Raw genomic sequence first — 23,393 nt, 5'->3', positions numbered from 1 at the left:
GCTATTCTGATAGTATTCTTTGAAAATTTTTTGAAGAAAATGCTAATTTTAGAAATTCAGCAGACGACATTTTAGCAGACGACAAATTTCCCAGCATGCAAAGGGTTATTAAGATGCTTAAGGTGTGGAAGACTCATAATCAGGTTTGGTGTCCCTCAAACCCTAAGCGTCTTGTAATTCCTTATGCAGTTTGTATAGATAGTGCCGCATCCTGACACGTAAAGCTTGTGCTTTGTTGGCAGCGTTAGTTGGCTGTTAACAGGTTCATTGTGGTTATCTCCACCATCAGTCTGTCCGTCTGTCCTAGCCACTATCTCCTACACCATTAGCACTAGAACCTTGAAACTTAAACACATGGTAGCTATGAGCATTATGTGCGACCCTGCACTATATGGAATTTTGATCTGACCCCTGGGTCAAAAGTTAAAGGGGATGGGGTGGAGACAGGTCAGAGATTTTCACTTATTTTTAGCTTGACTAATATATATGAAATATATATAATGGAGCTATCCTGATCACGTCGGCGTTACCGTTAGCGTGCACATGTTAAAGTTTGTGTACTACCCCATATATTTTCTTTGTCCTTTTACAAATTACTTTTATACTTTGCATACATGCAGGGCTAGCGCTGGCCCAAAATATCTTTGAGCCACCCAGATCTAGTGGGGTCCGGGGGCATTCCCCCCCCCCCCACATGTCACATATCATAATATACATCACATCACAATTTTCATAGTAATAGATATTTTCATACAGCACATTTGTAACAACATGATGAATGGCATGTAAAATACAAGCATACATTTCATTCACAAAATACATTGCAAACAAATCACTGTTTTTTACCAGCCAACAGTTGGTAGATCACTTTAAAGTCAACATATTTGCAGTCTTTTCCTTCAATTGAGATTTTCATGAGATGTTCTAAATTTTTTACAGTCAAACAATTTCTTAGATCAGGTTTGATTACATTCTGCCTACTGAACCCTCGTTCACAATCAACTGTAGACACTGGGGATACTAACAACCTCTTGGCAGCTTCTGCTGATGCTGGATAGGAATGGCTCTTGGAATACTCTAGTTTTTTGTGTTTTATTTTTTTATTTTTTTGTTCAGACTCATTTTCGTTCAAAGGACGCTTTAAGGTTGAAGAAGTCATGTTAGCGACTGTACGGACAAAGTGGTTACTTCCATTTATATAGTTTACTACATGAATTACTCTTCCTATGCGTTACAAATTCGTAACTTTAATTAAACTTTAATTGCAATTAAACCGCGCGTGTTTTTCACGTTTTCATTTGTTTTAAATACGCCGCTGTTAGTAAGCATAGTGTGGGAGTAAAACGATCAAATTAATTAATTATCACCTTTTCATTTCAATCAAAAATCGACAGAAAGTTGTAACATCAACGACATAGAACTAATTATTTCATTATCACTCTTTAATTTTGATCTATAGTCAGCTTGGAAATAATTAATTTATTGTCACGCTTATTTTCATTTTTAATCTTATAATACGACATTTGCGACCGGTCGCTATTTTGTTGCAGACGACAATATTAAATGTGTATTCAAAGCTCCACCCATTTTTACGTTTCATTCAACAACGTCATTTCATGTGTAAGCGAGCTCAGTTTTGATTGGCCAGCTACCATGTGCACTTCAATAACAATAAGGTCAAGCGATGTCTCGATACAGGTGCAGACCGGTTTTCGTTCACTGTTCAAATTGCGAATACTTTCATTGAAACAAAGAGAAAAATATAGAAAACCAGTTTCGGGTTAAAATGGCGGCTGTTTTCAATGAAAATTTACGAGATTTTAGCATTTTCGCAAATCGGATTTTTCTTGAGCCAAATTCTCAATATTTTCGCAAATGGCTCAAGTGGCGAACGACAGCGCGAGCCCTGTACATGTACTTCTTTACCAACATGACCCTTATCTATAAACAAGAGCAGACAACTGTATCAAGCATTTTGACAGAATTATTGCCCCTTTTATACTTAGAATATGCATATTATTGATAAATCTTTGTTAAAGTTTGCATACCACCTTAAATATTTTCTATGTCCTTTGACTTATTGTTTTCATATTTTGCATACTTCATTACCAACATGATCCCAATCTATAAACAAGAGCAGACAACTGAATCAAGCATTTTGACAGAATTATTAACCTTTTATACTTAGAATATGCATATTATTGATAAATCTATGTTAAAGTTTGCATACCACCTCAAATATTTTCTATGTCCTTTGCCATATTGCTTTCATATTTTGCATACTTCTTTACCAACATGATCCCAATCTATAAACAAGAGCAGAAAACTGTATCAAGCATTTGACAGAATTATTGCCCCTTTTATACTTAGATAATTGAACATTTTGCTTAAATTGCCATAACTTCTTTATTTATGAGCACATTTGATTCATACTTTGACAAAACAACACTTACCTGACATACCACAATGCACTGCACCCAAACTATCCCCCATGCCCCACCCCAGAATCCCCCCCCCCAATTTTATTTTTATAATTATTTTTGAAACTTCATCTTTTAAATTACCACCAACCCACATTAACCACCCGTCTCCATGATGGCTTACATTAACCTGTCAAGCACTCGAAATCTCTTAAGACAATAGTTACGGTCAATCTCAACCATGCATGGCCGCATTACCAACCCTGGGGCGCCCCCTGGGTCAAACATGCGGCATGGGAATACGCGTCGGCCTCTGCCGCACCATTTTTCACCAATTGACTTCAAATTAATACTTAAGATTTCTTATGACAACACAGTGTCTCGACCATCCATGTTCACATTACCCACCCCAGGGCCCCGCCCACTTTGGTGGTAAAGATCCCAAGCTATTTCAGCATAATTAAAATCCAAGCCATTTTTGTGGTCAAGCACCGAGCTTTCTCACCATAATTAAAATCCAAGCCAGTTTGGTGGCAGAGACCCCGAGCTATTTCAGCATAATTAAAATCCAAGTCAGGTTAGTGGTCAAGATCCTGAACTTTTTCGGTATAATTAAAATCCAAGCCAGTTTGGTGGTCAATTTTTGTGGTAAAGACCCCAAGCTTTCTAACCATAATTAAAATCCAAGCCAGTTTGGTTGCGGAGACCCCGAGCTATTTCAGCATAATAAAAATCCAAGTCAGTTTAGTGGTCAAGATCCTGAACTATATCGGTATAAATTATAATTAAAATCCAGGCCAGTTTGGTGATCAAGACCCCAAGCTTTTTCAGCATAATTAAAATCCTAGCCAGTTTTGTGGGGGAGACCCTGAGGTATTTCAGCATATTTAAAATCCAAGTCAGTTTAGTGGTCAAGATCCTGAACTATTTCGGTATTATTAAAATCAAGGCCAGTTTGGTGGTCAAAAACCCGAGCTTTTTTAGCATAATTAAAATCCTAGCCAGTTTCATGGCCGAGACCTCGAGCTATTTCCGCATATTTAAAATCCAAGCCAGTTTGGTGGTGAAGATCCTGAACTATTTCGGCATAATTAAAATCAAAGCCAGTTTGATGGTCAAGATCCTGAGCTATTTCAGCATAATTAAAATGCAAGCCAGTTTGGTGGTCAAGAACCCGAACTATGAGCATAATTCAAATCCAAGCCAGTTTGGTGGTAAAGATCCCAAGCTTTTTCAGCATAATAAAAATCCAAGCCAGGTTGGTGGTCAAGATCCTGAGCTATTTCAGCATAATTTAATTCTAAGCCAGTTTGGTGGTCATGACCCCCGAGTTATTTCAGCATAATTAAAATCCAAGCCGTTTTGGTGGTCAAGACCCCAAGCTATTTTAGCATATATTTTTTTGGCATAATTTTTTCTTACCCAATTGTTTTCGTACACACATTTTTTTCGTACCCATTTTTTTCTGTTTTTTGACAGAATAATGCCCCCTTTTATAGTTAGAAAATTGAAAATTTGGGTAAATTTTGTGTTCAGGTCTACTCTTATCCTATTTGTGTTAAGGTCTACTCGTATCCTAAAGTATCAAAGCTATATCGTCTACTTAATGTTATATGTCATGTAACTGACATTTTTAAACATTTTATTTCTTTCCCATTTTTGTTTTTTTTATTAAGGTGACATACATCAACTGTTTAATAATATTAAGTCTACCTTTTTGGTAAAAATATTGTTTTTACCAAATTTTCAAAATTGACATTACGGACACATGTCATTTGCTGAATGAAAAAGTAGCATAACTGACATTTAGTTAAATTTTCAGGAGAAGGAAAAACTTCTTTATTGAAATAAAATAGGGATACTTACAGAGTGAAACAAACACATGGGATATTTTCAGATTTGAATACTGGTATTTTACGCATCTTTAGGCAGTTCTGTGTACCAAGGATAAATACAATATTTAAACATTCATGTACAATGCACAATACTAAAAACCTGAATTGTAACTGTAATGTGTTTCAGATTCCGAGATGTCTGTGTTGTTTCTAAGTTCATGTGAAAAATTAAGTTTATATGTTTATAGGTTTAAAATTGCAAATTTTCCTCTTACTTGCCCTTGTATTTCAAGATAGAATACTTTCCTTCCCAGAGGAAAGAGATCTGGGTTTGAATCCCAGTGGGGGCTTCAGAGGATGATTCATTTTAAGAAAAATGAATATATTTGCTTTACTTTGTCTCTAACTTAACCAAATAACTCTGACAATGCCTTTACAAGTATGCAGTTTTTGATAATTCAATTATGCAAGAAACATGTATAATTTTAGGGTAGACTTAGACAGCAAACTAAGAATTGGCATCCATTTTAGTTTTTTAAGTCAATACAACAATAAATGCATATAGGAACACATATTTAAATTAAAAATGCAACAATCAGAGGACATAATCAATTAAATAGTAAATGACTACTTTAAATATTTTTTAGCACTGTTTGTTTTTCAGAGATTTGTAAATATGACGTTTTATGTTCTTCCCATTGAACTAATGCAATATGTGCTTTGGAACTGGAATCATATAGTGTTGGAAAGCTGATGTTTCACGTCCAGAGGGTCCTTGCTTCCGGAAAGCTGAAAATTGTATATGATCTCCCCACTCATTCCATCCCGCGAAACCCTTAAGGTGTCGCAAGTCTAGTAGAAATAATCGATTTTCAATTTGATTTCATCTCTCCACTCATTCCATCACGCGAAACCCTTAAGGTGTCGCAACTCTAGTGTATGGAATGAGTGATGTATTGGACGTCATCATTGATGACGTTCATTCGAACGAATGAGAAAGGGGGCTAAGTTTTGTTAAGTTGGTGCATATAGCCGCGATTTGGGTCTCTTGAATACTGGCCCAGTACGTTTGCTGAAATTTGACATGTATATGGACAAGAATGCGATCTACCTGTTGGCGTAGGCGTTATACCTGGGAAAAATCAAGTTTTCGAGCATTTTGCGTTTAAATATTTTTATGGGAAAGGGCACGCGCGCGTTACGTCATGAAAACCGCTTAGGCTAGCTTCCATCTTGCTACGAAACAAAGAAACTGGCGTTACGCGTTATTAATTCAGTTAGGCGTTTAATCGATAAACAAAGGCGTAATAATTGTGTTTGAATATCAATCGGTAGTACACATGCATGTCTTTTGTGCACATTGTGTTTTTTTAATGAACATGACATAAATCTATGTGTTATTCAACGTATTGAGTGCGACGAGTTAAAGAAAGGTTTACACGGCTAGGCTTTCCGAGATAAATGTAAGTACACACTGGTATTAGAATGGTATTCTATTTATCCGATACTATCTTGAATATAAATGATTTTGAGACAATTACATTATTAGGGTTTAATAATTTATTATTTAATCAATAAATAAACGCGAGCAGCAAATCAATTAATTTCGTTTGTAGTGGAAACCGAAAGTAAACAAACCAACCGTCAAAATGGCTGACGACATAGCAACGTAGGAATTAACAAAGACCTATATCTATAGGTCTTTGGAATTAACACTCAGAAAATATTTACAAAATAAGATCATCAGAAATGATGTAAAGTGAACGCTAATTCGCTGTTTTGTAGATAAGTATACGATCTATTGAAAAACCATAACATTTGACATAAAAACACCCGCGGATATGGAAATCTTCAGCGTAACGAAATAGCAGACACCACACGGCGTCTCATCTGATTCTACGCTGTTTGCCAAGGCCGATAATATAATGAATGGAAATGCACAAACTCAGTAACTGGCAAGCATATATGCATTAGTAGGTTGTTTCGTGATTATTTAGAAACGACTACATAATTCTTTTGGTTCAGCCAGTGCAACTTAACAGAAATAAATATAAAAAGTTTCTACACCTGACAACAATGTGCCAACTTAATACAAGGTAAGTTGTTTACATTATTTAAAATATTGCAAGCTTACAGTATACAACAATAAACAGCTGGTACAATGTAATGTCATCGTTTTAATTTTAATAAGCCCGTGGTTAATTACCCTTTTTAATCTTATGGATCAATGCATCTCTAACACCTTCAATTGACTTGTTCATGAAAAATATACACCCTCAGTGCATGTTATCCCATACACCATCACTCACTTACTAAGGCTCGATTGGTCATTGTCGGCTCGGGTACTACTTACCGGTACATGTACCCCGGGTACTCTTAACTTTACTTACATGTACCCCGGGTACGGTAAATAAACTTAAACATACCTGCAAATATTAGATTGTATCCAAGTTGTATATCCGCCCAAAACCCGATATCGTAAAACATGCTACCGATTAACGTAAAACAATATTGTTTACCTTAAACAAACTTCTCTTTTAAAATTTCTGCATCAACATGCTTTTTAGTACGAGTGTTGAGAGGACGAAATAATCAAGTAATCAAGAATACGTCTCTGTTTCTGCTTTTATTTCCTTCGTGTATAATGACGATAAGGATTGACGACTAACATTGACGACAATGATCACAAGCATTTACGACTAACACTGACGACAAGCATTGGCGACTAGATGTAACATTGAAGATTCTCTACAATAAATGAAATTAACAATAAAAAATGAATAATAAGATTATAGTACAACAGATATGCTTTTCAAAGTATAATATAATGGCATACACTCATAAGAATAAGAGGTTTCATAAATAACCATTTGATCATTTTCAATAAATATCGAAATATCTTATACAATATTTATTACACAGCATGAATTAATTGTTAAAACATAATATAAATACCGAATATGGTGTTCCCATTTAACGGACCGGTAAAAAGTGAACGTGCGACGTCGCGGAAAATATTATACTTGACAACGTCATAAAATGACGCGACTTAAAACAATTTAAGATTTAAAATTAAATCACATTAATGACTTTAACAATGAGTTTCTATAATATCAATGCCATTTAACAGAAAATTGACATAAATGTGAACATAATTAATTTTTACAAAATAGCCGACAACAACCGATTTAGTGTTAAAATTCCCGGGTATGATTTAGTATATTTACCGTACCCAGGGTTTGGGCCTTACTAACTGTATTATTATTATATCTCACCGACTACCTTTACCTTGTTGTGTTTATCAACCTGAAACTTATGTTAAATCCGGCTTTCTTTAATTTTATTTTTCATTCATTTGATTACACAATTGTTGACGTATCTCGTGGAAAATTATTTGAATCTTTGGATTTTAATGACGACAAGCTGGAAGTGTCAATTTAGTTTAAAAACGAATCTAAGGTGTATTTACATGTAAGTATTGTGTGTTTGTCATGCATAATTCAGTGTTTTCCAGAAAAATTTGAGTAGCCAGTTATATGGCCGGCAACTATGCAGTAAAACGAAAGCATTTGTGACATTTACTTGATATATTTGGGAAAAGTAGCCGGCATCAAGAGTAAATGTAACCGGCAAAATCGCTGGTTGCCGGTATTTAAGTTAAGAGAACACTGATAATAGTAAACTAAATCTTTACGACAGGATTACAGCTTTGTAAAATTGTTATTTGGGTGATAATGGTGAGCAATTCATACAAATGTTATTAAAAATATTGTGCTTTAAAATTAATTTTGAGAATGGGATGGAAGAACAGAAAATGAAGAGCATACAGGGATGGAAATAAGTGGTTTCCCGTGAGCCCGGGGCAAGTAGATTTTGGCCTGGGCAACTCATTTTCAAAAGTTGGTAAACTTCTTTTTATTAAAGCTTAAAACAATACAGTGCAATAAAAATTGAAAAACAATTTATCACCATGGATCAATACTAGTTAAATAACATTCATTATTTAGGAATAGGACATGATTCAATTCAGGCTCATAATAATACATCATGCATTGAACATGTGTATTGTCAGCAAATGTATATAATTATCTATTATTTTATTAAAAGCATGTATAATAATATTCACATGTTGATACATGTTGTATTTCTGGGCTGGTTATTCTTTATCTGGGCAACCAAAATACTAAAGATGGTTGCCCACAATATCAAAAAAAATTAGTTTCAATCCCTGGCATATCATTGTAACTTTATTGTTTAACTGCATTGCATTAAAGTTGTGATTGAGGTTAGCTTGTTGTTTATAGTATATTTACTTTTTAGCTCGACTATTATATATGAAATATATATAGTGGAGCTATCCTACTCACCCCGGCGTTGGCGCGCGCATTGGAATGTTTGCGTACCACCTCAAATATATTTCCTATGTCCATTGACATCTTGCTTTTATATTTTGCATACTTCTTTACCAACATAACCCCAATCTATAAACATGAGCAGACAACTGTATCAAGCATTTTAACAGAATTAGGCCCTTTTTCACTTAGAATATGCATATTATAGATAAATCTATGTTAAAGTTTGCATACCACCTCAAATATTTTCTATGTCCCTTGACATATTGCTTTCATACATGTATTTTGCTTCTTAACCAACATGACCCCAATGTATAAACACAAGCAGATAACTGTATCAAGCATTTTGTAACAATTATGGCCTTTTTTTCACTAAGAATAAGCATATAATTGATAAATCTATTTTAAAGTTTGCGTACCACCTTTAAATTGCCACAACTTCTTTATTATGCTCCCCCCAAATTTTTTAAGGGGGGAGCATATAGTCGCCGCTTCGTCTGTCCGTCCGTGCACAATTTTTGTCCGGGCTGTTTCTCAGCAACTAATGACTGGAATTCAATTAAACTTAATGGGAAGCTTCACTACCAAGAGGAGACATGCATATTATCAGCCGGTTCTGGTCGGATGATTTTTCACAGAGTTACAATGTATGGCCCTTTGAAATTTTCCATTAACTGTACATAAAGTGCAATTCTTGTCCGGGCTATTTCTCAGCAACCAATGACCGGCATTCAATAAAATTTATGGGAAACTTCACTACCAAGAGGACATGTGCATATTATCAGCCGGTTCTCGTCGGATGATTTTTCACAGGGTTATGGCCCTTTGAAATTTTACATTGAACATATAGTGCAATTCTTGTCAGAGCTATTTCTCAGCAACTTATTATGGGAATTCACTGAAACTTCATGGGAAGCTTCACTACCAACAGGAGATGTGCATATTATCAGCCGGTTATGTTCGGTTGATTTTTCACAGAGTAATGGCCCTTTTACATTTTCTATAAACTGTACATATTTATGTTGTGCAATTCTTGTCCGGGCTATTTCTCCCCAACTACTGACTGGAATACAATAAAGCTTTATGGGAAGCTTAACTACCTCTAGGAGATGCGCATGTTATAAGTGGGTTCGGGTTACATGATTTATTTAGAGAGTTATGGCCCTTTGAAATTTTTAAGTTACTTAACCATCCATTGTATTATTTTGTCCAAAGTTATGCCCCTCAAGACGTTTCCTTTTATCTGAATATATAGTGCAATATTGTGACCAAAAAACCTTTGGGGAGCATCACCCGTCTCTGATTGTTTCTTGTTTATCATCAAATTTGATTCATGCTTTGACAAAACAACACTAACCTGACATACTACAATGGACACCACCCAAACATGAAATAAAATCTTATTAGTTTGTTTTATGTCTTTACAAATGTTAAATGTTTTCGTACCAAAATAGTTTTCGTACCTTCATTTTTTTCGTTCCCTATATTTTTTCGTACTCTAATTTGTTTTTGTAACCAAATTTTTTTTCGTACCTAAATTTTTTTCGTAACCAATTTTTTTCGTACCCATTTTTTTCTTACCGAAATGTTTTTCGTACCCAAATTTGTTCGTACCCAATTTTTTTTTTCAAGCCCATTTTTTCGTACCAAAATGTTTTTCGTACCCAAATTTGTTCGTACCCAAAAATTTTTTCGTACCTAAATTGTTTCGTACCCAAATTTTTGTCGAAATAATCGGCTTTCAATTTGATTTGATCTCCCCACTCATTCCATCCCGCGAAACCCTTAAGGTGTCGCAACTCTAGTAGAAATATGATTAACAGAACAACAGGTTACTGCTTAATCTTTTTGTAATATATCAGGCTCGGCAAGCCTCGTCGTTATTTTATTCTAAGCCTTGCCTGATATATAGAGAATAAAAGGTTACTGTAACCTGTTATTCTCGATGTATCGTGTCCGGACTGGTTTTAGTTTGCATCTAACAGTCAATTGTTTGAAACATACATTAGTAACACCGAAGTCGAACTCGTGATGTATCGTTACAAACGCATCACTTGAACAAATAGTAAGTACCACTTAAAAAATCGTTGGATTTTTTTAAATGATTCAACAAAACGTGCGAGAAACAATGTATATAAGTATGAGATTCAAAACAAAGCATGTGATCATAGTTTACATCCTTAAAAGCGTTATAATTACAATAGCAACAATAATTCAGTGTACATTTCAGCTGTTAAATATGGCAGCATAATGATTGCTGCGAGTTTATTAAAACAATGAATATGAAGAGTGAAACACTCGTAATCTTGTGCATGTAAGGCAGTACACACGTAAAATAACAATGTCTACAGCACATCGTTTGGCAGTGTCGAATGTAACCCTTTATGAGAAATATATATGGTTCTCATATTTCTAACAAATATGTTAAGCACGTTAATAAACTTTGATAAAAAGTTTATCATCGAATTTATATTATATTCTACGACAAATCTCTCTCTATTTTAACCCTTAAAATGGCAAACAGTTCCATTATCAGCTCTTCGGATGTATCTTCCTTGACCGAAACTTCCGATTTGAGATGAGGCCATACAATACTGAGATTACTGTGGGCGGATCTCAAATAATGATCCCTAAAGGTGCCGGCGTCCCCAATGCTTTCTATTACCGTGTTCAGCGTCTCTGTTCGATTTTCCGCTATTAAATAGTCTCTCCATTGCGGCCATACCATGTCGAACATTTCATACCTGGAATCCCGGTATATCTTGTCATTCCAACACACTATGGCTATCTCTTCCCGTTGAAGATTTGATGCCCGGTACGACGCGTTCATGTACTGGCGCGTCAACTCAAGGCGCTCAAGTTTGTCCCTACGCTTTCCCGTTTGTTCAAGTTCGTCGGGAGGGACAGTATCCACAGCCTCTCGTAGTTTCGGTAACCGATATATTATCCGTTCATCTTCAGTGATAAGTTCTTCTATTTTACTGATTAATGCAGACCTTTCGTTTTCAGTAGTACGACCAATCAACAGGTCCCTACCATGTATCATGTAGTACGGAAGATTATTATTGACAAGTGCAGTCTTGAGGAATTTCAGAGCAATTTGTAAGACGTGCATTAGGTTCTGCTCACGGAATATCTCCTGACGGTGCGACTCTACAATCCAGAATACAACATTCTTCATGATAAAAGACGACATATCACTGCAGATTGGACGAAGTACCTCTTTGTTAATTTTTTTCAGTATAATGTACAGTTTATACTGGAATTCGTTTAACGTTTTAATTAGCTTCAATTCCGCATAAATAAAGCAAATGCGCCACTCCATGTCTCGATTACTTGAACCTTTACAACCAACAGGTACTAGCTGCGCATCTAGATTTATGACGTCATTTATGACATCAGCACATGGCCACCCAAAGTGTCTCTCCCGTTTAGCCCAGTCGGCTAAAACCTCTTTTTGGACAACGCAACGAAATGCGTACACGTCATCCCTGTGATATATCCCACGGGTCAAAGGGACGGCAGGTCCCGTCCTAGTTCCCTTGTTCCATCCACCCACTGAATCAAAAGAAATGGTTCGCTCTAATTCGGTCGTAAACAAATCACTAGAAATGAAAATCTCACCATTTTGGTTTGTGACTAGCGACGCTTCAATGATTTTCGGCAACTTTACACCTCTTGTTAACAACTTCAGTGTGTAATGTCCTGGGTGGCATGCTTCCCCTAACATGCAAAACTCTGTTGTGTCATTTGAAAACATATTTGTGAAAATTTCAAATTGACAAACCATTTTTCGATATATGTTCACGTAGTCGTAGTCGCTTTCAAAACACGATGCTAAGCCTTCAGCCTTGCTGCCGGCTGTTACTTGCACAATTTCGTCCTCTCTTGCATTGTTAATCGTCGCGTCTATCCCATGGAACACTCTCCGCCTTTCTGCGATGATATCATGGCTGTATCCAACATAGTCTAAGAGTTTGAACAAGTGACGTGATGGATCATCGCCATGGTTTACTGAGCACTCTACTACGGTTTTTGTTCGCCTAGTCTTTGAAAACATTTCTAGAAAAGCCTGTTGCTTTCAATTGATGAATCGCCGTGATATTCCCGGCTTCAGTTTCGCACTTGGCACATGACGAGTGGATAATCTTGCTGCTCGCATGACATTTAGGCAAACATTTGCGGAATCAAAAAGCAGATTCCTTGGTGGGTCCAAGGTTTTTTAGAATGTTAAGTTGCCATAGCTAGACTTCCTGAAACGAGGAGTAAAGACGGTTTGAGCGGTATAAACCAGTAACCGTGTTAATGTTATCTTCGGATATGTGTTGTAGTGCAAATAGTTCAGTTCGTTCGGTTTAAGTTCTTAAATAGTACACATACCGTGGAAAAGCGCCTTGTGTGTGCATGTGTTCGCGCGTGTGTGTGCGTGTTTAATTAACTTTATGAGGGCTTTCCATGCGTCAGGCTATATGAGGACTCGTAGTGTATACTTGCTCGTGCTCTTGTGCTAAGGGGGATTTCGGCCTGCCAAAACTCACTTTGAACCGCAAATTTGATTGTAAGCCAATTCGCCGGAGTGAGAAGCGCAAACACCAAGCAATCGAACCGGACAGCCACACATCCTAAATTTATATTGCTAAGCAATGAAAAGAAGCGGTCACGTCTAGTGTATTCCCCGCCACGGGTGCGTTCTTATCGTAAGGATACAGTAAGAACTTTATATTTTATTAACAACAGCTTTGTCGCAGATGAAACAGCAGTTTCCTCAAGATTAATTGTATTTATTATGTATGCAACAATAGCAACCACAATTTTTATCTGAAAAAAGAACTAATATGTATCTTCTCAATATTATCATCTATGCACACACTGAGTTTCATCTGCTTCGCTTAGGAACTTTTTGAGGAAGAGCGCATGATGCAGATTAAGTTTTTAATTATTTCTGTAACCATAACAAATACATTTTTGTCCCATCAAAATTTGAAATAACGTGGCCTCTATCCAAATAGCGAGTTTCATAAACCTTGCTGAAGTACTAATGAGTTGTCAGTGGATCTACATTTTAGTTTTCAATTAATTTGGTAACAATGGCAATCGAGCTTTTCGTGTAAAGACAACAAATGAGATAACGTGCATATTTCCCACATGACTCTCTTTAAAATACTTAGTTTCATAAACCTAGCGTCAGTACGTTTTAGTAATCGCAATATCCAGATGAGGACGTACTGACGCACGCACGCACACGGACCGAATTGCAACTTATATTCCCTACGCCTTTCAGCATGAGGATAATACAACCAGATTACGACCTGTAAATAAAACGGTAATATACTACGGTATACCGTTAGTGCCATCGTGGATACACATGAAAATCCAAAGGGCGACAATGCGATAGTACCATGGCGACAATGCGATAGTACGATGACGACAGTGCGACAATGCGATGGCGACAGTGCGATAGTACTATGGCGACAATGCGATAATACTATGACGATATTACGATAACGCGATAGTACGAAGGCGACAATGCGATAATACGATGACGACAGTGCGACAATACGATGGCGACAGTGCGATAGTACGATGGCGAAAATGCGACAATTCGAAATTGCGATAATACGATGACGACAAATATGATGGCGACACTGCGATTGTACGATCATGACAATGCGATAGTGCGATAGAACGATGGCGACAATGCGATACTACGAGGACGACAGTGCGACAATATGATGGCGATAGTGCGATAGTATGATGGCGACAATGCGATAATACGATGACGACAGTACGATAACGCGATAGTACGATGGCGACAATGCGATATTACGATTGCGATAGTACGATATGACTATCGCATTGACGCCATCGTACTATCGCACTGTCGCCATCGTATTGTCGCACTGGCGCAATGTCGTCATCGTACTATTGCGTTATCGCATTGTCGCCATCGTACTATCGCATCGTCGCCATCGTACTATTGCATTGTCGCCATCGTACAATCACATTGTCACCATTGTACTATCGCACTATCGCCCTCTGGATTTTTATGTGTAACCACGATGGCACTAACGGTATTCCGTTATAGTATACAACGCATTTAATAAACTGTTTTTCGCGTTTTAAGTACAATTCGAATAAGTCATTTTATGAACAAATTTATGTTGACTATTCATATAATTTGCATTAAAATAAATTGATTAAATAAATTTTAACCGAAGCAACGCATCAAAAGCCTGCGGGGTACTTTTTGAACAGCACACATGACCCATACTGAAATATTAAACCGTTTGTAATTTATAATCTTATCTTAATAACGTATGTAAGGAAACAAAAGCACGCCTATAGATCGAATAGTATTATTCAATAACATCTGAGACAAATTGCATTTTCTTAGTGTGACCTTTATTTGCAATCACGAAATACCAATCATTTAATGTCACCGACCAAGATTTAATAGCTAACGGTACGATAAGCTTTCTGTAAAACAAAAACAAAGTAGCTTATTGTCTTGATAATTATGATTTTGATATTGCAAGGTTATACACTTACGTATTTATTTATATCCTGATTTAAATGAAAAACCAGTTAAACCTAAAGCACTCAGTAGGGATGCTGGTATTTATCTAATATAACGCAACTTTATCTATGTATCAGAACAACCCAATAGCTGTCTGTGGGAATAATGTGTATCACAATTGTAACTGGGCAAAAAGGAAACACATAATTTCCGTTTTTGTGTGTGGAAGTTTTATCGCAGTAAAGCCACGTGTTTGTTTATAAACATAGTGGGTGTTAAAAGCAATCACTGGTATGTTCACAGACATGTTTTAGTACACATTTTATAAAGTCACAATAGTGTAACAAGTCTTAAATAATCAAAGCACTGAAGACACTGCAGTTATTCGCTATTTTGTAAACCGAGGTCATTGTAGTATCGCAGTTTGGTGCAACCCACCTTTGGTCTTCAAAAACCAACGTGTGGTGAAGTAGTATTTTTATCCCATTTTCACCGCGACATTGACGGTATAACACGTTGTGGAATATACTTGCTTGTATTCAACACTGTGGAATATACCTGTCGCGTGCACGGACTACTTTTAAAATGACGTCATGCGATATGCGCTAAAATTAGGTCGATATTGTTTGGTTCATTGATCGAATTTTAAGGTCACCCATTGGAAGAAAATGTGCATATTTTGCAGAAAAAAAATATATATATGACATATTCACCAAAAGAAATGTTGAAATAAAATATAAAATTACACGATTTTTGTTTTGTTATTTTTTATTTATATTTACTTTACCACTGAATGATTTTTCATAAGAAACAAAGTCGACAAAACTTAAGCTTCAAAATTATACGACCTTCAACCTTTAAATCTAGTCATATGACATAATTTTTCGCCATCCGTATAATGAATTAGCTGATTGATGGCGTCATAAAATGACAAACTTATTGCGTCATTTTCCCCATTTTATTGACGATTTATTATAAACGCGACTTATTTCACATGTTTTCTACATGTACTGTATGTCGACATATCTGAATTGTCAATTGATCACATTTTCCTTATTTCGTGTAATGTGCATTGTTTATAACCAATGCATATACTTTTGACATTTAACATAACAAGGGCTGTTTGTAAAACATGCATGCCCCCATATGGGCTGTCCGTTGTAGTGGCAGCCATTGTGTGAATACGATTTTTGTCACTGTGACCTTGACCTTTGACCTAGTGACCTCAAAATCAATAGGGGTCATCTGCGAGTCACGATCAATGTACCTATGAAGTGTCATGATCCTAGGCAAAAGCGTTCTTGAGTCATCATCCGAAAATCATTTTACTATTTCGGGTCACCGTGACCTTGGCCTTTGACCTTGTGACCTCAAAATCGATAGGGGTCATCTGCGAGTCATGATCAATCTATCTATGAAGTTTCATGATCCTAGGCGTATGCGTTCTTGAGTTATCATCCGAAAACCATTTTACTATTTCGGGTCACCGTGACCTTGATCTTTGACCTAGTGACCTCAAAATCGATAGGGGTCATCTGTGAGTCATGATCAATCTACCCATGAAGTTTCATGATCCTAGGCATATGCGTTCTTGAGTTATCATCCGGAAACCATTTTACTATTTCGGGTCACCGTGACCTTGACCTTTGACCTAGTGACCTCAAAATCAATAGGGGTCATTTGCGAGTCATGATCAATCTACCAATGAAGTTTCATGATCCTAGGCATATGCGTTCTTGAGTTATCATCCGGAAACCATTTTACTATTTCGGATCACCGTGACCTTGACCTTTGACCTAGTGACCTCAAAATCAATAGGGGTCATCTGCAAGTCATGATCAATCTACCCATGAAGTTTCATGATCCTACGCGTATGCGTTCTTGAGTTATCATCCGGAAACCATTTTAATATTTCGGGTCACCGTGACCTTAACCTTTGACCTAGTGACCTCAAAATCAATAGGGCTCATCTGCAAGTTATGATCAATGTACCTATGAAGTTTCATGATCCTAGCCCCAAGCGTTCTTGAGTTATCATCCGGAAACCACCTGGTGGACGAACCGACCGACCGACAGACCGACAGACCGACCGACCGACATGTGCAAAGCAATATCTCGAAGGGGGGCATAAAAATTAAGAATGTACAACAAGCCATACACATATCGCACAGTTCATGAATAATCTGCTATGTTTGCTTTCCTATTTAATTCAGGTTAGGCATAGAGCTGTGTAAAGTATAAGATGGTAAAAATAGCACCACACTGGAATTGGGAACGTCCCATTTTTTACACGGGTATATTCTACTCATTTATCTGCTGTGTACTGGAATGTTTTCCATTCTTTGTGTATGTATATATTAAATTATTTTCTCGTACAATAAGGGCATTTAACATAGATAAATAAAACATTGTGCAAGTTTAAACATAATTATGTTTGTATGCAGAAATCTGCAAATGCAACCGAGTTTACCAACGGCTATTATTAGATAAACTGCTCCGGTTCATTTGAACAGCAGAAATGTAGAGTACATGACGTAGCGTGTGACGAAGAAGAAAGTTTATTGAGTTCCTAAACTCATTTGAATAAAGTGATAGAATGGCATAAGGGTCTTTATTTAACTATGCTAAAATAATTATTAAAGACCCTATATGCAAATTCGTCAATTATTGAGTTAAATGGATTATTAGATGGATTTTAAAGGATAAAGGTATGATACTAGTTCTCACGTGTTTTGATTTTTGTTTGTACTTTTGTCGTTCCCTGTTCTCGGGGAAATGATTTTAACATGGGCGCCATTGATGCATCGGATCACACACGGCATACCCATAACATTATATAAAAACACGGTCTGCGCGTCCTTAAATTCGTCGTCCGAAGTCGGAAAACGTATTGCCCTGTATATTTTGTCAAATAAAGTGTCAGTCGCTGCAATTGTCTGTTTACTCGTCAAAATTCATTAAATTGTCAAGGTCGTCGATAGCTAAAGAAACTTCAGCGTACAGTTTATATAGTATTGACAGACCTGTACAAAGTAGCGCCAGTCAAAAACCATAAAAAGCGACATTTAAAGTTATAGTAGCCAGAACTAGGTCGTCGATGGTGTACATGTATGTTGACATCGACAGCATTTTGTCAGGAGCAATCGCCGCCATATTGGATTTTGATCATTTTCTTTCGAAAATAAAATGAATTATAGTAAAGTAAAATCTTCTTTTCGCAGTCGTAATGTGTTAAAACTCGCATACTGCGTAAAATTGAATCGAGGCATATGGTAATATTTTTACTTGTTTTACAGTTTGTGTGTGAATTTTTTGAAGACTATTTTGCGTACCAGAACAAATACATGTATATCACTACGCATGGTTACATTTGTTAGATTTTAAGCGCTTTTATGACTGAATTAAAATTATTGTTAAGGTTATTAGATCTATTTATGTTAAATGTCACGTTGAAAAAATCAAATGGGATAAATAGAATACTAGGATTAGCGTTGAATACAGAGAAGTTTATGTTGCTCGGCTCGAACACCGAAAGCGCTCGCCAAGGCTCGCGCTTCCGGAAGTTCTAAGCCTCGCAACATAAACTTCTCTGTATTCAACGCTAACGTAGTATTCTCTATAAACGAATCGCATTTAGGTTGTGCCGATCGTAATAATCACCATCATCATTACTATAATCATCCCATTTACCATCCTCATTTTCTCAACGTCATAATAAACATCAGCACAATCAGACGCAATTTTCTCATCACCTGATTATCAATATTACAATTATCGGGCACTACCCATTCGTTTTGATATAGAGAATAACAGGCTACTGCCTGATAGTTATGTAATATATCAGGCGAGGCTTAGAATAAAATTAATGGCGATGCTTGCCGAGCCGTTATTTTATTCGTGCCGAGCCTGATATATTACAAAACGATCGGGCAGTAATCTGTTTTTCTGTTTATCATACCTCTACGTCCCACATTTTATAAGAAATTGTGAAAAATAATCACTACCACGCTGCATTTATTGCTGGAATGTATATGATTTTTGACGTTTAATGTGTTAATATTGATGTCATGAGTAGATGCGCTTAATATTTGTAAACTAAGTTTTTTGCAGTTTATGTTGCTTTTTGTGCATACAATATACAACATCTTGGTATCAAATTGTTTGTTTTGTTACATCTGATTCTATTTTACTATATATGGTTAACTTATCATAATATGATATCATGAATAGTTGTACAAACCATGATAGTTAAGTGTAAAAAAACGAGTGATTTCCCTTGATTGAAAGTTTGTTTATTTTTTGCGTAGAGAAAAAGTGATTAAAACTGTGAATTGCGAATTATAGACGGAAAATTTAAGTTGTGTAAATATATGAAAGGATATATCGTACTGATTTCTTTAATCTGGAGTCGAAATACGTATTTTGAGAAACTTTATTCTAAATAACTTTGATACCTGTGGTATCGATGATCTATTTTTAGTAACACCACCTGTACTTTGCGTTTTATCGTTTACCTGGTCAATCAGGTCTTGGGTAAAACTTCCGTTTATCTCGTTTTTCGTCACGTTGGATTGAGCGCAACTTAGTCAAGCTCGCTGGGTGTTTGTATTGAAAATTGGCGTGCTAGGATAGGCTGTTTCACGCATCCTATTAAATGTAAAACAACATTACACGTTCTGATTGTTAGTGGTTGCAGTGTATCTTAGTGCATTCGTGTGACATTATTTTTGCTCCTAGCCGTGCACGGCGTTGAGTCAAACTTGGACCTATTTCTAGGGTTGACAACCCACGCGGGGCTGGAGGACGTAAATCAAGAGGTAAAGGTCAGGGAAGAGGCCCAGATACTAATATAAGTGAATAAGACCTATTTTCCCTACCGTCCCAAGCGTCCAAGAAGCCTCAAACGACTTTAGGATTAGTTTCCAACCAGCCAACTATGAATTCTTGGCTAACAAATTCTCAGAACGAGAGGGATCTCACATCCGGACATACTTTCGATAATCCCGCCGCAGGGTTTTTTTTTAGAAAAAGGGGAAGACGCTGGACGCTGGGTAAAAGGGGAAAATAGAGCGCGAAAGAGACATATTTGGGGAAAAAATAAAAACTGTTCATTTCAATGTCTATTACTCACCTTCATACTTCAGGGGTATTTTTTAGAAAAAGAGGCATGTCTCTGACCTTTTTGTTCTTAAACACATGAAGAAGTATGATATTAAAGTCAAAGACTTAAATAAAATTGCAGGGGTAGATCTAATAATGGGAAATGTTTTCAACTGGGGCCGGGCGACGATGTCAATATTGTGATTTCAATTTCATGATGAATGGGTAGATGATATAGATCTGCTACAGTATTGGAAGGGATGGTTCAGCAGCTGCCGATTGTGTACTTTCACTTTCACAATGTTCGATTTTTATTACAAGTACCTCCAAATCCTGCTGGGTTTCAACGGTTTTTGATGATTCATTCTTTAAAAAATGCGTCGACGCAAATAATATTTTCCGAGTCCGAACGTTTTATTTTGTTCGTGTATGAACGCAAATTGTGAGACTTTTTTCTGTTTTAACGTTTATATATTGGCTTTCACATAACCCGGATGAAAATTCGACTGGTTTCCGGTAATTAATTGACGAAACACCCTTCTCGCGCAAGACCGAAATCCAGTAAAATAGTCACATGATTAATACGATTAGTTGCCCGGTTTCCATGACGTAATTTAAGAGCTATATTTAGAATCACTGGTATTCCCAGATTTGAGTGTTCGTCGGGAGAGAGAGAGAGAGCGAGATCGCTGTACATGGTACACATTGGATAAGTGTCGACTTCCCAAAAGAAAAAAAAAACATTTCTTTGAGGGTAAAATATTATATTTTGGTGAAAAAAATATTTTGGGAGGGGAAATTATATTTTTAGGGGAAAAATTCTGGTAGGGGAAGACGCCGAATATCGGCGTCACTTTCTTAGTAAAAAAAACCCTGAATCCATCTGATAATCCATCTATTGCTTGTAGTATTGACTAGTTTTCCGATTCTATGGAGCCCTACAATGACCATATTGATTGATATACAAATTAATTGAAAAGAACTTAACAGAAAATTTGATAAGTTGGAGAAATTTGTTGATGATATTAAAAAGGAAAACAAAACACTACAAGAACAAAACCGCAAGCTCACGGAAAATGTAAATTCGCTTGCTACAAATGTGTCGGAGCTTGAATTAACATCAAAACGGTCTTCATATAAATTGGATCAGCTCGAGCGTCAATCAAGACGTCAAAATCTGAACTTTTTATATTGAGGAATCAAGAAATGAAACATGGAACAATCGGAGGCAAAAGAACGCGATTATATAAAAAGTGAGCTTAAACTAAATGAATCGGCAATAAGTATTGAACGCGCCCACCGTCTTCCAGGGAACAATTATCCACGTCCTGTAATTGTTTCTCCTTCTTTAAGGATAAGGAACGAGTTATCAAACGATATCGAGAGCAAAGGAAATCCGATCGAGAGAATGAAGCCAGTGATGCTCTTTCCAATGAGCCATCTACGTCTGATACCGGAAGTAGAAAACGCGTTCGTGGGAGTGAGGACTTTCCCGAGCGGATCCGGAAGGCTAGATCCTCTCTTATTCCATTCTTTAAAAAACCACTTGAAGCTGGAAAGAATGCATATCTGCGTTTTGATAAACCTATCGTAAATGGAAACAGCTATGTGTACGACGAAAATAAAAACCGTCGAGTCCCATCGTTTAAATATGTTGCCGGCCGACGCTCTTGTGATAACATTATTGTTAGCAATGACTTATATTCAAATGAAAATAACACTGACTTAACTGTGAAAATTTTTGACTTTCAGCGTACATCATCGACGAGTTTGAATGACAACATGATAATAATTAATGATAACAAAAATGAATCAACTAATTGTCTTCATAACAACATTTCTTCTGTGAAATCTTATCTTAACATTTGAACGTGGAACATTGGGGGTCTTTTAAAATACCAAGATGATGTAGATTTGCATTATTATATCTCAACATTTGATATTGTTGGAATAATCGAGACGTGGTCTGTCAAAGATAGTACGTTTGATGTTCATGGTTTTACTCAATTCTGTTATTCTCGACCGAAAAGACAGTCCGCTTACAGAGGTTCTGAAGGCGTGTCAGTTTATGTAAAAGATATTCTTATTAATGATGGGCTTATTGAACTAATTTGTCATGATGTTACTGAATGTATTGTATTATTGTTTAAAGGCTAATTGTTTAAAAATTTAGATGACATTCTTTTTGTTTTTGCCTATGTTTCACCTGAATACTCAACTTTTTATGATGGAAACGATAACAATGGCATTGATATTTTAAGTACCAAAATAAATAATATTATTGCTGAATAGCCTAATACCGACTTATTCTTGGCTTCTAGGATCAAAGACTTAAACGATTTTATTCCAGAAGATGATCTGTCTTTTATATTTGGGATTGATATTGATTACCCATCTGATAATTTTGCAATTCGAAGAAATTCTAAAGATGAACATTATAATAATTTTGGTTTATCACTTAAAGAATTATGTGGTACATTTGATATTCATATTTTAAATGGTCGTCTTTTTGGTGATACCGATAGTAATTTTAATGTTTTGCTAATAATGTTGAAGTGTCGTTGATTATATGATTACGTCATCAAGTTTATTTAGATATATTTCTGACTTTAAAATCAGTGATATAGATAACTCTGATCATTTTCCACTTATTTGCCAATTACGCTTTGAATCAACACAAACAAATTATTCAACAAGCAATATATGTCATTCAAATGAGCGCTTATGGCAGAAATTTGTTTGAAAAGATTATTTGAAAGACGATTTTTATAATAAATTTTGTATTAATTTCCGTTTTTTTAAAAGAAAAACTAAGAAATCGTTACGATCGTACTTAAAGTTCGTACAAATCTGATTTTATAAATGTATTTCAAACTGCTGGGGAAAATATGAAGTTAAATTCTAAATATTTTACTTCTTCACAACCTGAATGGTGGGATAAATGTAATATTGCTAAAATTGAAAAGTCACGAGCTTTACGATATTTTAGAATTACAAATGATAGACAAGATCTTATGACATATAAGGCTAAAAAAAGTATTTTCAAATCTATATGTTTAAACAAAAAAGTCATATTATCTGAGAAAAAGCGAAATGACCTAGTTAGTTCCCGGAAAAATTCTAAAATGTTTTGGAAAACTTTAAAAAAAACGTAAACATCAAGAAAATA

The 23,393-nt window shown here is 36.1% G+C and overlaps 1 protein-coding gene across 5 annotated transcripts in view; it reads right to left on the bottom strand.

Annotated features, from left to right (window-relative positions):
* Positions 1-23,393, bottom strand: part of LOC127854298 (uncharacterized) — a 170,517-nt gene that overhangs the window by 105,222 nt on the left and 41,902 nt on the right. For 2 of the 5 annotated variants that reach the window (XM_052389384.1, XM_052389383.1), the window contains exon 3: positions 11,644-11,964. The exons of 1 other annotated variant lie outside the window; for it this stretch is intronic. In XM_052389384.1, the coding sequence (XP_052245344.1) occupies positions 11,644-11,964 (321 nt within the window). Of the gene's footprint in view, positions 1-10,800; positions 12,861-15,156; positions 15,278-23,393 lie in introns of those variants that run through there. 2 more of the 5 variants (XM_052389385.1, XM_052389382.1) reach the window with 2 other exon arrangements.

Source organism: Dreissena polymorpha, chromosome 12, assembly GCF_020536995.1.
Source record: "Dreissena polymorpha isolate Duluth1 chromosome 12, UMN_Dpol_1.0, whole genome shotgun sequence".
NCBI classification, from domain to species: Eukaryota; Metazoa; Mollusca; class Bivalvia; order Myida; family Dreissenidae; genus Dreissena; species Dreissena polymorpha.
Note: the sequence above shows the minus strand (reverse complement) of the source record. Positions and strands in the feature narration are given on the sequence as shown.